At 34.5% G+C, this 13,933-nt stretch overlaps 1 protein-coding gene across 1 annotated transcript; it reads right to left on the bottom strand.

The window, feature by feature from the left end:
* Window positions 1–5,943: 5,943 nt before the first annotated feature.
* On the bottom strand, window positions 5,944–12,756 carry LOC112014951 (beta-glucuronosyltransferase GlcAT14A). The gene is made up of 5 exons (XM_065777902.1): window positions 12,526–12,756; window positions 11,197–12,224; window positions 8,322–8,397; window positions 8,116–8,231; window positions 5,944–6,584 (listed from the first exon to the last, which is right to left on the bottom strand). The coding sequence occupies exons 2-5, from the start codon at window positions 11,795–11,797 to the stop codon at window positions 6,076–6,078; spliced, it is 1,302 nt and encodes a 433-aa protein (XP_065633974.1). The 5' UTR covers window positions 11,798–12,224; window positions 12,526–12,756; the 3' UTR covers window positions 5,944–6,075.
* Between the last annotated feature and the right edge of the window lie 1,177 nt (window positions 12,757–13,933).

Below are 13,933 nucleotides of genomic sequence, written 5' to 3'. Positions count from 1 at the left end.
TTGTTTGCGCTCTCCAATGTTGTCACTTACTTTAACTAAAATGCCCTTTTTTTAAATTATTTTTTATGAATGTCAAGTTGTCGACGTAAATATTTATTGGAATGAATGCCCTTATTAGGTCCATAAAAAAGAGAACCAAAGAAAAAAATTGGTTCCTCTTTTTGAACTACACACCAGGAAAAAAAAGTTTTTTTTTTTTTTTTTTTTTTAAGAATTCTAAAAACTTAAATGAGAAATAAATAAATAAAAGCCTATTATATGAGGTTCTCATATCATGAGTTTATAAGAATTATAAGAATTTGGTCAATTTGATGTTTATTGTCATTGAACAAGCCTGAAGAATTATGAAGATTTTACTTAAGAAGTTTCATCTTAAAAAAAAAAAATGAAAAAGGAAAAAAAAGAAGCAATTGACAATAAGCACGGAGCTGTATGCTTTTCTTAAGCATAAAAGTTTCAGTCAACCATCTTATTTAATGGCCTACCATTGTTCAAGGCACAAGACAGTTTCCTATACATAAAGGGTATAGAGAAGAGTAAAGGAAAAATTTCTTTTAAGCATCTCCAGCAGTGTAACCATTTTCTCGCGTGAATATATCAAAACTTTTTTTTTTTTTTAAGTATTTAGTAGATAAGTTTGTACTGGTTTTTATTTGAACACTCCATTAACTTAACTTCTTTATTTACCATTAATAATTGAGGAGTTTTAGTACTACATAAATTGCATAACTTTTACTACAACTATCTTATGTGATAGATGGTGATTAACTTCCTGTTACTTTCACATAAACTTATCACTTTTTCTCTATCATTTACATTCTGCCACGTGGACAATTGTGGCATAAATTGTATTATTTTCTGTGATCTTAGAATTTTTCTTAACAATCTATCACGTTAGTTAGGTGTGAATTTTGTGTCTATAGACCAAGTTAGAGACTTTCTAAGTTTTTATCCTTTTTCTATTCTATTTAAATATTATCTTTATTCTTTCCTAAATATTCTTTTACTCATTCTTTCAAATTCACTTTTTCACTTTTTTTGTTGTTAAAAAAAAAAAACTCTAAATAGAAAAATTGTAAAACTATATTTTAAGGTTTTACTATTTAGAATAGAGAAGATTTTAGCTTATAATATTGCGTCCCCCTAAACAATTCCTTCAAAAATTTTAAAGGTGAGACGGCTATGGATGATTATTTTCGACCAAGTAACACTAGTACACCCAGTTTTAACATAGCAAATCACTGAGATGGCAAAGTCTTTGACAGCAAATATTGGCTCTAGCTAGTCTTTGAGGTGTGCACTCTTAGCTGTTGCACTGCAACAAATTGTAGCTACTAGTAGACTATTGGATGAATTTGTTTTATAAACTTACACTAACTTGTGACTCTGACATTGTTTGTTACCTTCCAAGAAATAAAAGAGTGCCATAGCACATTGTACGTGCAAGTTTTAGATTTTGGCGATTATCTTGTAAAGATTTCTAAAACCTTAACAGTATATTTAGAGATCTTTTTTTTTTGTCAAAAATTGTATCTTTGTGTTTGTAAGAAAATGAAGAACATGAGAGTACAGTTGTGAGAGAAATATACATAGGTTTATTTTAACATGAAAACCCTCTATATTGGGAGAGGAAGAAAACCACGGACACAAGCTAGTCAAATATTCCACTATTTTTTGAAAATGGTTACAATTGAGGTATTGTGTTACAATGGAGAAAAAGAGAAAGAAGAAGTGAGAAAAGAGCTTCCACCATAGTGTCAAAAAGTGTCTCTTGTGTTTGTTCCCTTTTTCATTGAGTCCTTTATCATTGTTTAATAATGTTGGAAATTGGCACATGTCACTTTCCTAACGGATAAGGTGTTGCCTTCCCATTAGAGAAGGACAAGATAGAGTCTTGACAAAATAGGACCACATGCATTTGGTGCTTTTTTGACAAGTGTACTTGTGCTTGTACTACATGCAATAATGCTCCCTCAACAATTTGGCCTCTATTGTAATATTCCCAAAACCTACAACAGTCCATGATTGATCTTGCTATCACTTTCATTCACTATCTTGGACACGTGGACCGTAACTAATGGCTACATGCTTGCTATGCCTTAGACATGCGGTGATGATAGATCAACTCATTATAAAGCAAATCCGATATTCCCCACTTTTGGGGTTGGTGATCATATACCCATTAAACCAGACCCATCCAACCAACCCAACCAGGCCCAAATACTAAAGAGTGGCTTCAACCCCTCAAAATTTTATAAATGTTTAAATTATTGTTTGTGTGTGGATATTTATAGACAACACTAAAATTAATGAAATCATAATAATTCTATTAAGATACTATATGTCAAGTGATAATGCCACTCAAACTTTGATTAAAGCAATCCCAACTCCCATTATTCTCACTGAAACAATAATAAAATGAATGGGGTGTTATTAGAAAATAATCTAAGTTAAAGGTATATGCATATATATTACATTTTTACTTTTTATTTATTATAGCCATTGAAATATTATAAACATATAACTTTCTAAGAATAAGAATATTCATTGGGTGTAGGTGACCGTGATTGAAGTTGTATGGGATTGTGCAGGGGAAGGATAGAGTGGGTTTGTGCAGGTGACAGTGATTGAAGCTTTGTGGGATTGTAGAATTTTGGAGATGAGATTGCCGCATGTGTGGGGTTTGGATGGAAGGGTGAAGAACATTTCAGATTTAGACGAAATATGATTGTTTGGTAAAAAAAAAATGTTAATAGAATAGAGAAAAATTAGAGTGTGATATAGTTTTTATAAAAAAAGTAGGTAGGTAAAATAGAAAATGGGTTTTCTGATAAAATTTTTGCTAGAACTATGTAGAGCACATTGTGAATGATCTATAAGAGAGGTGTGACAACAATCCTTTTTGGGTGTGGTAATATCTTTTGCTAAATAAATATGATCTATCATGTCAAAAAGATGATGAAAAATGACTAATATGATGCAAAGGAGAGTGAAAATAATCAAATTACTCTTATTTTTATCAAACACAGATTCTGGATTCACTGTAGTAATAGGATGAGTTTGGTTAACATATTTTTATTTCCCGAATTAAATTGCATCAACTGAATGTTTCTCCTCTACAAAACTTATAATTCAACTAGCATATTCTATCCCTGAAAAAAACAAAGAAAAAAAAAAAAAGAAAAACTAGCATTTTCTAATATTCCATCTTTTACCTAAAAAAAGGGTTATCTCCCCTTCCCATAGGTCAAGAAGAAAACCATAGACCAATCCTTGCTACAATGCAGCAAGCTCTTAATTTTTTAATCACATAACCATGCTACCCTCAGTGCAATTGAATGGGCCTCAAGGCTCGACCCAGAAACTGTCATTGTGAATCGTTTTGAGGATCAAGCTTCTAGTAGGGTCCAATACACCTTTGTGCAATATGTAGGAAACTCTTAGGTAGTTCGGGACTACAAGGTCAGCTTGCTCATTTTCCTCTTTGTTCTTCTTTCTTCTTTCTCTAGTTGTTGAAACGAACTAATTGAGAAGTTTAAACTTCCAACCATTCCATGGACTTTGTGAATCTTTGTTTTCTTCCTTTCCTAAACCTATAGCTGATTTTTTTCCCCACGATATCACAACTTTCACTTTATTTTTTTTTTAATCATCTTCTACACAGTCCATCTCTAGACTCTAAAGTCATCTATGGATGAAGCAAGCATTTCTTTTCCTGGCTATGGACTGGAGATACGGGTTTTTGTGGCTGTGGTAATACAATTTTTTTTTTTTTAATTTTTTATTATCTCTATTTGTCTTCTCTATTCCTAGGAATTTTTTCCACCTGTCATGTATAATTATGTATTTCATGAATTTTATTTTGATACTTCACTGAATCTATGTAAAATTATAAATGGAAGATCAAATTGATAGACTTAGTCATTGAATCATATTGATCTTTTGAAATTCCCAAATTTTTTTTGGGCCCAATGAAATTTTTTTCCGTGGGTGTTCAATTGGCCCAATGAACACAAGTTATAAAATTAATTGGACATAAATTCCTAAATACCCAATACAAAAATCGTTCAAGATACATCATTCTATCAAAGACTAATCATAATCATCAAAGAGATCAACATGGGTATCAATGGAATCAAAGAAAAAAAATCATCAAGAACACCTGTGGCAGAAAATTTCATTTGGCCAAAAAAATCTGGGAATTTCAAGATATTAATCTGAATTAGTGACTAAGCCTATCGAATTGGTCTTGCCATTATAATTTTACATAGATTCAGTGAAGTATCAACATCAAATTCATGAAATACATAATTACACAAGTCAGGTGGAACAAAAAAAAAAAAATTGTAAATGCTTCAATCGACCTTTCTATAGTCGTATGAATGACTCTAGAGTCTAGAGATGGACTGTGTAGAAGATGATGAAAAACAAATGTAGAAGTTAGGATGTCTTGGGGAAAAAGTCACTTACAGGTTTAAGAAAAGAAGAAGATGAAGATTCACAAATCCCATGAAACAGTTAGAAGTTTAAACTTCTCAATCAGTTCGTTTCGTCAACTAGAGAAAGAGGAAAGTAAAACTGAGGGAAAATATTTTTCCTCATGATTTAAACATAACAGGTGATAAAGAACTTGAATTTACTGAAAATTTTCAGTTGACCACAAAAAGATGGATTTGAATTTTGATCAAAATTTTGACGGCCAGAAGGATTGAAGAAACAGCGTTAAGACTGATTTCTTTGTTTTGTGGATGCGTTAGCCCATTGCTTACCTATTACATTTTGATGATGGGTTCTTTTTTGAATGGCTGGGTGCTGACCATGTAGTCATTACCTAAGAATTTCCCGCCATATGTAGTGCATGATATCACAGCCTTTCATTTCTTGTCAAGCTAGAGCATGGAAAATACAGACATTCTTGAAATATGGTGAACAAATATTCCGACGGTAACCTTTATATTCATTCATTCTAAATAATTTTTCCTCTTACTGAAACTGATACATTGCAGTGACAACATATCTGTAAGCTGCAACGCAGGCAAGAGGCAAGGCTCTAAACACTAACCATTAGGCTCAATCTTGGATATTACTGGCCTAACTATATAGGCAACCAACTGCGGTTTCCCAAGGAAGAGGCACCTAAATGATTGGAACACATCCATGAGTTTCATTGAACAACATACCCATCTTGTCTACAGATGTCTCGGCTGCTCAAGGAATTGCTTTCATTGTGAGTACTCAAGGTAGGCTCCTTAAGTGCAAACACTGGGCTTGGTTCATGGTAGGGAGATTCAACCGAGACAGTTCGCATGCTCTTGGAGCTGTATCAAATTGTTGCAGACCAGTCCCAAAACCGGGTTGGATGAACGGATATTTTACTGATTTTCACCATAGTTGATTATAGAAAAATATATGAACCTAATCTCTAAAGAGACTAATCAAAGACACCAATAAAAATTAAATGTGTAAAATGCTTTGACGCCACTTCAACTTTCGTTTAGTTGCACTTACACCTCTTGAACTAAAACTAAAACTAAAACTGATCACACCCTTTTGTGCATCGCATATTTCCTTTTTTTTTTTCTTTTTTTTTTTTTTGGGTACCAAGTATAATGAAAAAGAGGAGATGTTATAATATAAAAGGCAATAATGCTAGGGATTTTTTATTCCCCACAATTTACTAGGTGATAATTCATTTGGATGGAATGTTAACCGGGTTTTAGTGCAACTAGGTAAAATAGAAGTATTAGTGAAGAGCATTATCCTTACAAAAAAACCCCTTCCTATCCACCTAGTCTCAGTTGGGCAAAATGGGCTGAGAAACTTATTTGAGGAAATCTCTCAGGTTTAAAAACATACCGCTTGACCACTTATAATGGAAAAATGAAGAAAGTTCAATCTAAAGACTGGATAGACAAAACTTGGAAGGTCGAGGCAATTCCAGACTATGCAGTAAAGTGAATATTGTTTATAGCTTGAATGTTCAATTAATATTAAAATCAAAATTCTGCGACTTTACAGCAGCCGTATATATTATACGTTAATGTACACTTGGGGGGTATCCAATTCTTACCTTTGTCATGAACACTGTTTTTTCCGAAAATCTTCTGATAACAGAGTGTGAAGCAGTTCCTGGAACCTCTGAGCACCAGGACCTGGCCTAAACACTGTATCATTACCACGCAAAGAGCATGGGTCAGCCCCACCATCAGAGCTCCCAATACACCATGCCCCAGGTGCAAAACGATTTGCACGGCCTAGAAGCTCTTTATCAATCTTGTCTAAGACAGGATCATCCTTAGCAAATTTTCGTGCAAATGGGGCATTGCTTTTAACCATTTTGTCAAAGTCCTTCATTGACAAAGAGAGGGGATGCTGCTTTGGAGGAGTGTCCCAAGCTATGTAGTGGAGATCATGACTAATTGCAGTGTTACGGAATTCTGGAGTATTGCAAATAACAGTGTGAAAATAACCTTCCGGGGAGGAGACAAAATTTGTGTAATACATAAGGATAGTTCGTGGGAGGTTATCCCATCCCCATATACAGTACTCAACAAATGGTCGGGTTAGCATTACCCATGCTGAACCTGTGCATAGGAGAATTAAAAGCAATTTGGAAGCAGGTTACTAACACAGATCATGCTAATTGTAAAAACAAAACAAAAATTCAGACCAAGATGCCAAAATTAAACAGCAAGCAAATTAGATTTAGGAGAACAAATAAGCTTTTAATTAGCTAGAAAGAAATCTATACCTAGGGAACCAACTAATAAGGTTAGTTCCTCATAGCAATGATTAAGAGGGTTGCCCTATTTTAACCAGCTTCCAACTGCTGAGATTACAGATAAATGTAACACAATAAGTTATAACTACACCACTAAGTGACCAGTTGCAAATTTCTCAAGATAAGAACTAAATTTGACATGTTGACATCTACAAGTCAAAGCACAACTGGTGAGACATCAATCGAAGAGTTCACCCAGAGGCTCACAAGGAAAAGAAGAAAAGTGAATGGGCACATATCAAAGAGAAGAGCCTTTGGCATGTTCTCCATGTGCCAACATTACCGTCATTGCTATCCAGGCACAAAATAATCATGTTAGAGAAAGATATTACTTTTAGTCAGAAAATCTAAACCCCTCCCCACACCCCCCCCCTAATAAGGTTAGTTCCTCATAGCAATGATTAAGAGGGTTGACCTATTTTAACCAGCTTCCAACTGCTGAGATTACAGATAAATATAACACAATAAGTTATAACTACACCACTAAGTGCCCACTTGCAAATTTCTCAAGATAAGAACTAAATTTGACATGTTGACATCTACAAGTCAAAGCACAACTGGTGAGACATCAATCGAAGAGTTCACCCAGAGGCTCACAAGGAAAAGAAGAAAAGTGAATGGGCACATATCAAAGAGAAGAGCCTTTGGCGTGTTCTCCATGTGCCAACATTACCGTCATTGCTATCCAGGCACAAAATAATCATGTTAGAGAAAGATATTACTTTTAGTCAGAAAATCTAAAACCCTCCCCACCCCCACCCCCAAAAAAAAACGACGGCATCCCAATTGGCATTTTTAGCTTTGGTTGGCACATATTTAAGTTTGAATTACAAAAGCAAAGTAAAACCTGTCAATGATGGGACCATGACACAAGAATTACATAAACGTTTTGCTCTAGGAACTCATGTAAGTGCATTTTTATTTTTGGGGAAAAAATTTTCCCCCCTTTATGTTTGGAGTAGTTAAAAATTGCCTCTTTTATCTTTGAAACCAACCAATTTCCCATTCTATGTCTGGGAAATGAGCAAATACCCCAAATCCATTACTTTCTAAGTTAAATCCAATGGAATCTCTTCAAGAAATTACCAGTCATACACCACAAGGAAGATAAAATGTTGAGGATTGCGTTTTCATTTCCTTGGACTGCATTTTTAATTATTGTGATTCTGCTGGATTTAACTAAAAAAGTAGGATTGGGGGTATTTGCCCATTTTCCAAACATAGAGGGAGAAATTGGTTGGTTTTAAAGATAATGGGGGAATTGTGTGGTACTTTTTCCCCTTTATTTATTTTTTTTTTTTGCAAGATTTGAGTGTAAATATAGACATGCTTACCAGTAAACAACGTGAATGACGTGGGAAGTGATCTTCGTTGAGTGGTCAAAGCAAGATCAGATTTTTTTGACAGGTAAAGGCCCGGATCTATGATGATTGGTTTTGCTCTTTGGTTCCTATAAAAGTAGGTGAATATCATACCGTTATAAAAGTGAAAAAGGGAAAGACTTTCCAAAGGGTGATATGCACAGTTATAGGTTACTTACAATTTCCACCCAGTAATCTGCATATGCTCAATGAAGTTGAAATTTCTAGACAAATTGGAAAAAACATGGAGCAAATCTGCAGATTTAGGAAACAAATCAGATTTTACTTCCGTGAACAGTGTAAAGAAAAGCTGAAGCACTTATGTATAAATCAAAACTTCTACCAAAACAAAGTATATGTCAATTAAACCATATGTAGCAGCTCAACAAGATAGAGCAGATCATGGGGACTTTTTGGATCAGACACATCCAAAAGGAAGCCTAGACAATAAAACAGACATTGTGTTGATTTTTTTTCTTTTTAGATAAGTCATTCATTGAAGATTTTGCCTCCATGTAATAAGCCATTGCTAAAAATTTTACAAGACTACGCGTACAAAGGCAGAGAAGAGTGCAACAAGCATGCCATTAGGCAGATGGAGACAGTATACATTGTCTACAGCAGGTCAATTTATGGGGTATTATAGAAACAATGCATATTAGGCGGTGAAAGAAAAAAAATGAATATTAGATGGAAAAACTTAGTGTTATAATAATAGAGCTTTTGACATCACAACCTTACCATAGACATCTTGTGATTGATGATTATGATTAAACATATTAATTGGACAAATATGTGAAATGGAAAATGGCAGCTATAATAATTAAGAGGTAAGATTAAGAAGAGATATTCAAGCAACAATATGAATCAGTAAATGATTTGCAGTTAAGAGAACCGTTAGTATTATATCATTTTAACCAAAACACATACAAAGAACACTGCATAAGTGATGTATTGGAAGGAAAATAAAATTCTAGTTTAGGATAAAAAAATTTTAAAAATAAAATAAAATAATTTAGTAGAGGAAATGAAGAAATATAACAGCAGAAAGAAATCTTTCGTAAGCACAAATGGTTTAAAAAAAAAAAAAAAAGCATATTGAATACTGAATAAAGAAAAATAGTAAATCATCCTTGGTAGAGGACAAAAAATGACCGAGTGCAAAGAGATATAATTAGCAATTTATAACTATCATCCATACACATAACAAGATAGAAATTTTCTATTAGAAAATCAACAATCAGAGACAGCATTCATAGATATGAAAAGAAGCAAAATGAAAATGCATCACAGAACTTTCCACTCAAAAGCTTATGCTATCATGTGGAGAGACCATCTAATAAATAAAAATAACCCCAAATTAACCCAGCTCTAACTGAGGAGGGACTATCTTAACAGTATACATATACATATATATATATATATTTTTTTTTTCCTACACAAAAGTCTAGTCATTTAGCCATATTATGTATATCATGTTTAAGAGGATTTCAACTTTGTAAGTCAGCATCATCAAATGATCAAACCAAGAAACATATATTTATGACTCTAAAATGATGCTAATCACCTAGCTCAGTTAGATTTGCAATCCTACTGTGATTTAAATACCTAGTTGTAAAGAGCAATATCTAACTCGGTGGGGGTCAGTAAATTTTCACTAATATGCATCATTTTATCCTTTAAAAGAGAGAGAGAGAGAGAGAGAGAGAGAGAGGACACAGATTTAAGTCGAAGAGGAAGGAAAGAGAACAGAAAGGAACAAGAGAAGTCTCATCAAAATTGAGGGGGGAGGGGTGAATTAACAGACTTTTTTTTTTCCTGGATATTTGGTACCAAATATCTCTCCCAAGTCCATAATGCAGTCTCATCAAAATTGAGCTCCACAAAGTCTTATGGGGAAGCTTACACTTTATGTGTGTGTGTGTGTGTGTGCATGTGTGTGTGTGTGGGGTGGGGGGAGTTACACATTGACAAACCACATAAGGAAATAAGCCAAAAGACCAACAAACAATGTTTTACAACAAGGAATGAGGATCCCGTCAGATTTCAGGAACTGATGTCTAGAGGATACTGCCATTGTTAGTGTCTCTGTCTAAATGAGCTACATTATGATTTTGGTTTTCAAAAGTTAATTATAGTTTTTCCCCTTTCCAAAACATTAGATTAGAGGGTTACCATTCATAGAACCATTCCAACAAAACCACCAAAACCTAATTTCTGAAAGAACCAAATATCCAATGGAGTGACACACACCTACTAAGCCCAAGATGGACCATTACAGGACAACAAAACCTGAGATGATTGATTGCTAGCCTCCTGCAGACTCTAGATACAATACGAGATAAATCTAAGAACTTTCTTCAGACACATAACTCATGTATAGACCTACCTGGAAGCTACATTTAACTGAAAATGAAATATAGAATATTACAATAATAATGCTTCTGAGGAGAATTAGCCATATACATGAAAACTAAATTGCATAAGGAAGCCTTGGGTGAATACACTACACTTACATAAGACAAAAAGCAAGATATGGTATTATAAACTTCTTTGACCAACTCTAGCTAGGATCTCATCTAGTTGTAATTTATAGACAATTTCTGGCACTTCAATATCTCCAGTCTTCTATGACCGCATTAACATGATACAGAGGTTGATTTGAAAATCTCTAACCCACTAATTCAACTATTAGCTCACTTTCACCCATGAGCTTAGATACAAGAAAACCATATCTTGCACTCTAGAATGCATGGTCAATATTCAGCTATATAAATCCCCAAGGGTAAATTTTAGTCAAGAATCACCCAGTACGCTTAAAACTCAGGCAACCTGTGCAATTTATTGATACTTGCAACTGTCAAAAAGTATATCAAGATGCAAACACGACAACCACTGGTACAATTAAAAGGATGGATGACCAAACTCAATGATAAGCACATTCAAGTGGTTAAACAGGTATCAAATACAACTATATAAAATGAAAATAAAACAAGAAGAAAAATAGCAGCATAATTACTAATAGACAAACAAAGAGTAAAATCAGGTACTAACCATCTTGTGTTACAAGAGGATAATCTGAAGCACTGAGGTTTATAAACCAGTCCCACTCCGAGCTCTCCCTCAACAAAATTGCAATTGCTTGAAGGGTGCAAGCAATCATTGTAGGACCTTTATAAGTCACCAAATTGGATTGAGACATAACACGCACATTCTCCACTTCACGAAATGTGGGATCAGACTTCACCGAAGCCGTCAAGTCCAACCTTTCACGGGGCGGTGCCTCAAGATCCAAATGTAGAATATATTGGTTTCTGGGATGATACACTGCCTGTAATGTCCTCATCATCCTATGACTATCACCCTTAGTCCCTGAAATCAGATATGCCAATCTAGGGGCTTCCGTTTTCGATGCCTCATAGGTTTCCAGTGATCTTTTCAAATCCGGTTCAATAAAATACCCACTTGAGTCCTCTGATCTCGCTAACGAGATAATGTCGAATGGTAATTGCTCTCCAGCATAGGGAGAGGTATATAGCCCAAAAATGGCTGTCAAGGACAGCATAACTGATACAGTCACAGTCGCAAAGAATGGAAGAATCCACTTCCTATCGCCAAACACTCTCCCTGAGTGAGAATTAATATTTTTCCTCATACTTTCTCACAGGTGGTTAACAAAACTCTAATTGCTAACACTATTTTCTATCGAGACAAGAACCCAATTCTCTGAATTAGCTGAGAACGCCAGAAAATCTGAGAAACAAAGCAAAACCCTCCAATTTTCTGAATGGAAGAGGGCCCAAAGACAAGCAAGGAGGCCAGGTAACAAAACCAAAGCCACCTTCTTAACGAGTAAATGAATAACATTTAAGCCAGAGGCTTCAGTGTTTTCCAAAATAAAACATGGGTTCCATGTAAAAGTGCATAAATTTGCACAAAATATCGCAATTAAATGACTGAGCACCCAAATTCTGAAATCAAGAGCAGGAATGGCCAAAGAAGCATGTGAAAAAGATATGATCTTTGGACCCCAGTTGTGAAAGAAACACCAAAACTGCTTGATTCTTTGAGAATGAACAAACCTAAAGAAACAAAAACAAAAAGGCAAAATACTATCAAACAGGTAACGTCTAAATAAACTTAAAGAATATAAAGCAGTTAGATTTCACATTCAATAAATAGAAACTGGCTTTTTTTTATGAACTGCCCCAGATCTAACTCAATCAAATTTAATATACAAAGTGGGCAAAAACAAACACTTGGAGTGTAAGTTTCAGATACTTCAAAGCTAAGAGAAGTTTAAAGAGAGAGGCTGAGTCAATTGGGATTGAATTAAAATGACCCAGATAGAAGAAAAAGGAAACAGAGTTGAGAAATTCTTACTCAGGTGAAGAGGATTCAAAGAAGATTCAGAAGAAGTAACAGCGAGAGAGATTCGGAGGTTGTAGTAGTATTTGGTTATCAGTAGGAGTATTGGGTATTTTTGGGAAGGCAAAAATCACGAGAGAGAGAGAGAGAGAGAGGACCGTACAGATAATGGAGGATGGGTTTGCTTTAATTGTTGGCAAAAACACAAAGATTTATAATAATTAATTAATTAATTAAGCTAATGGGATAAAGATTATGAGATAATATGAATAGATTATACTATCCACCACGCCACTTTGAGAGCGAGTGCGGTGCGTTGCTTTTTTGTAGGTTTGAAGAGGAAAGTAGATCCTCCACAACCTTATGCAGGTAATTGGTAATTAATCAACGTGCTTTTCATGTGAGTCTTTGATAAAGAAAATGTTAATGGATGGTTTAAGAACTATTTTTAAAAATATTTTAGGAAAAAAATGATAAAATAATTAATTTTTTTTGACATCTTTTTATATTTATCATAAAAATAGTGTTAAAATATTTTTAATACAATTTATTAACAATTGTTCGAAGGGCACTCATTAACATAACTATTGATATAATTTACAAAAATATGTGTTTATAATTAATAAATATTAAATAATAATAAGTGTAGAAACACAAAAAAATTTGGTAACTATTAAATATGATTTGATGTAATTGATACATATTAAAAATGATGTTTATGACAGGAATATGCAAAAGTAATATTGTTCCAATTATAACAAGAAATTAATTGTGTCTCTGTTGTCAATAAACAATAAGTAAATAAGAGTTTGATTGATAGATGGTATCAAACTTCATTTTGATTTGATAATGTTAATGCATCCATTAACATGAGTGTTTTTTTAGATATGATAGTGTAGGGACTCAGTTTGGATTGACCCTGAGTAGAGTATGAATGAGTTTTCAGCCCAATCAAGCCCAAACAATAAATTTGTAGAGAGTGGGTGAAAGGTTTAGGTGCTAGCCGTCGATCACCATGCATGAACTTTCTTTTATAAAAAATACTAAGAGTTTCTTTACAAATGGGGGGATGCTCCTCGGCCCGTGGCCGAGGAGACCCTTTTCTTCTTTCTTTTCCCCCCCCCCTTTTTTTACTTTACTTACTTTTCTTATATAGTTTTCATCTGCCTATCTCCTTATTCCATCTGTTGATCATTCATTTGCCTCTCTTCTGGCCGTCTGTCCCATTAGAGGCCTTATCGGTACTCAAGTGGTTCACTCTGATCAACGTTGCCCTGCCAAGGGGTTATATCCCCATTAATGCGGCCAGAGGGGTTAGGTGAATGCATTAAGTGCGAATGTGACAGCTTGCTCTGGGCTTGTCCCCTCCCAAAAGTTATCCTTAGAATGCCGAGGACGAACAGGTTCTCGGCGTGGGTTACAA

Source organism: Quercus suber, unplaced genomic scaffold (genome assembly GCF_002906115.3).
Source record: "Quercus suber isolate HL8 unplaced genomic scaffold, Cork oak 2.0 scaffold_168, whole genome shotgun sequence".
Taxonomy (NCBI): domain Eukaryota; kingdom Viridiplantae; phylum Streptophyta; class Magnoliopsida; order Fagales; family Fagaceae; genus Quercus; species Quercus suber.
This window is presented reverse-complemented; position numbering and strand designations above follow the sequence as displayed.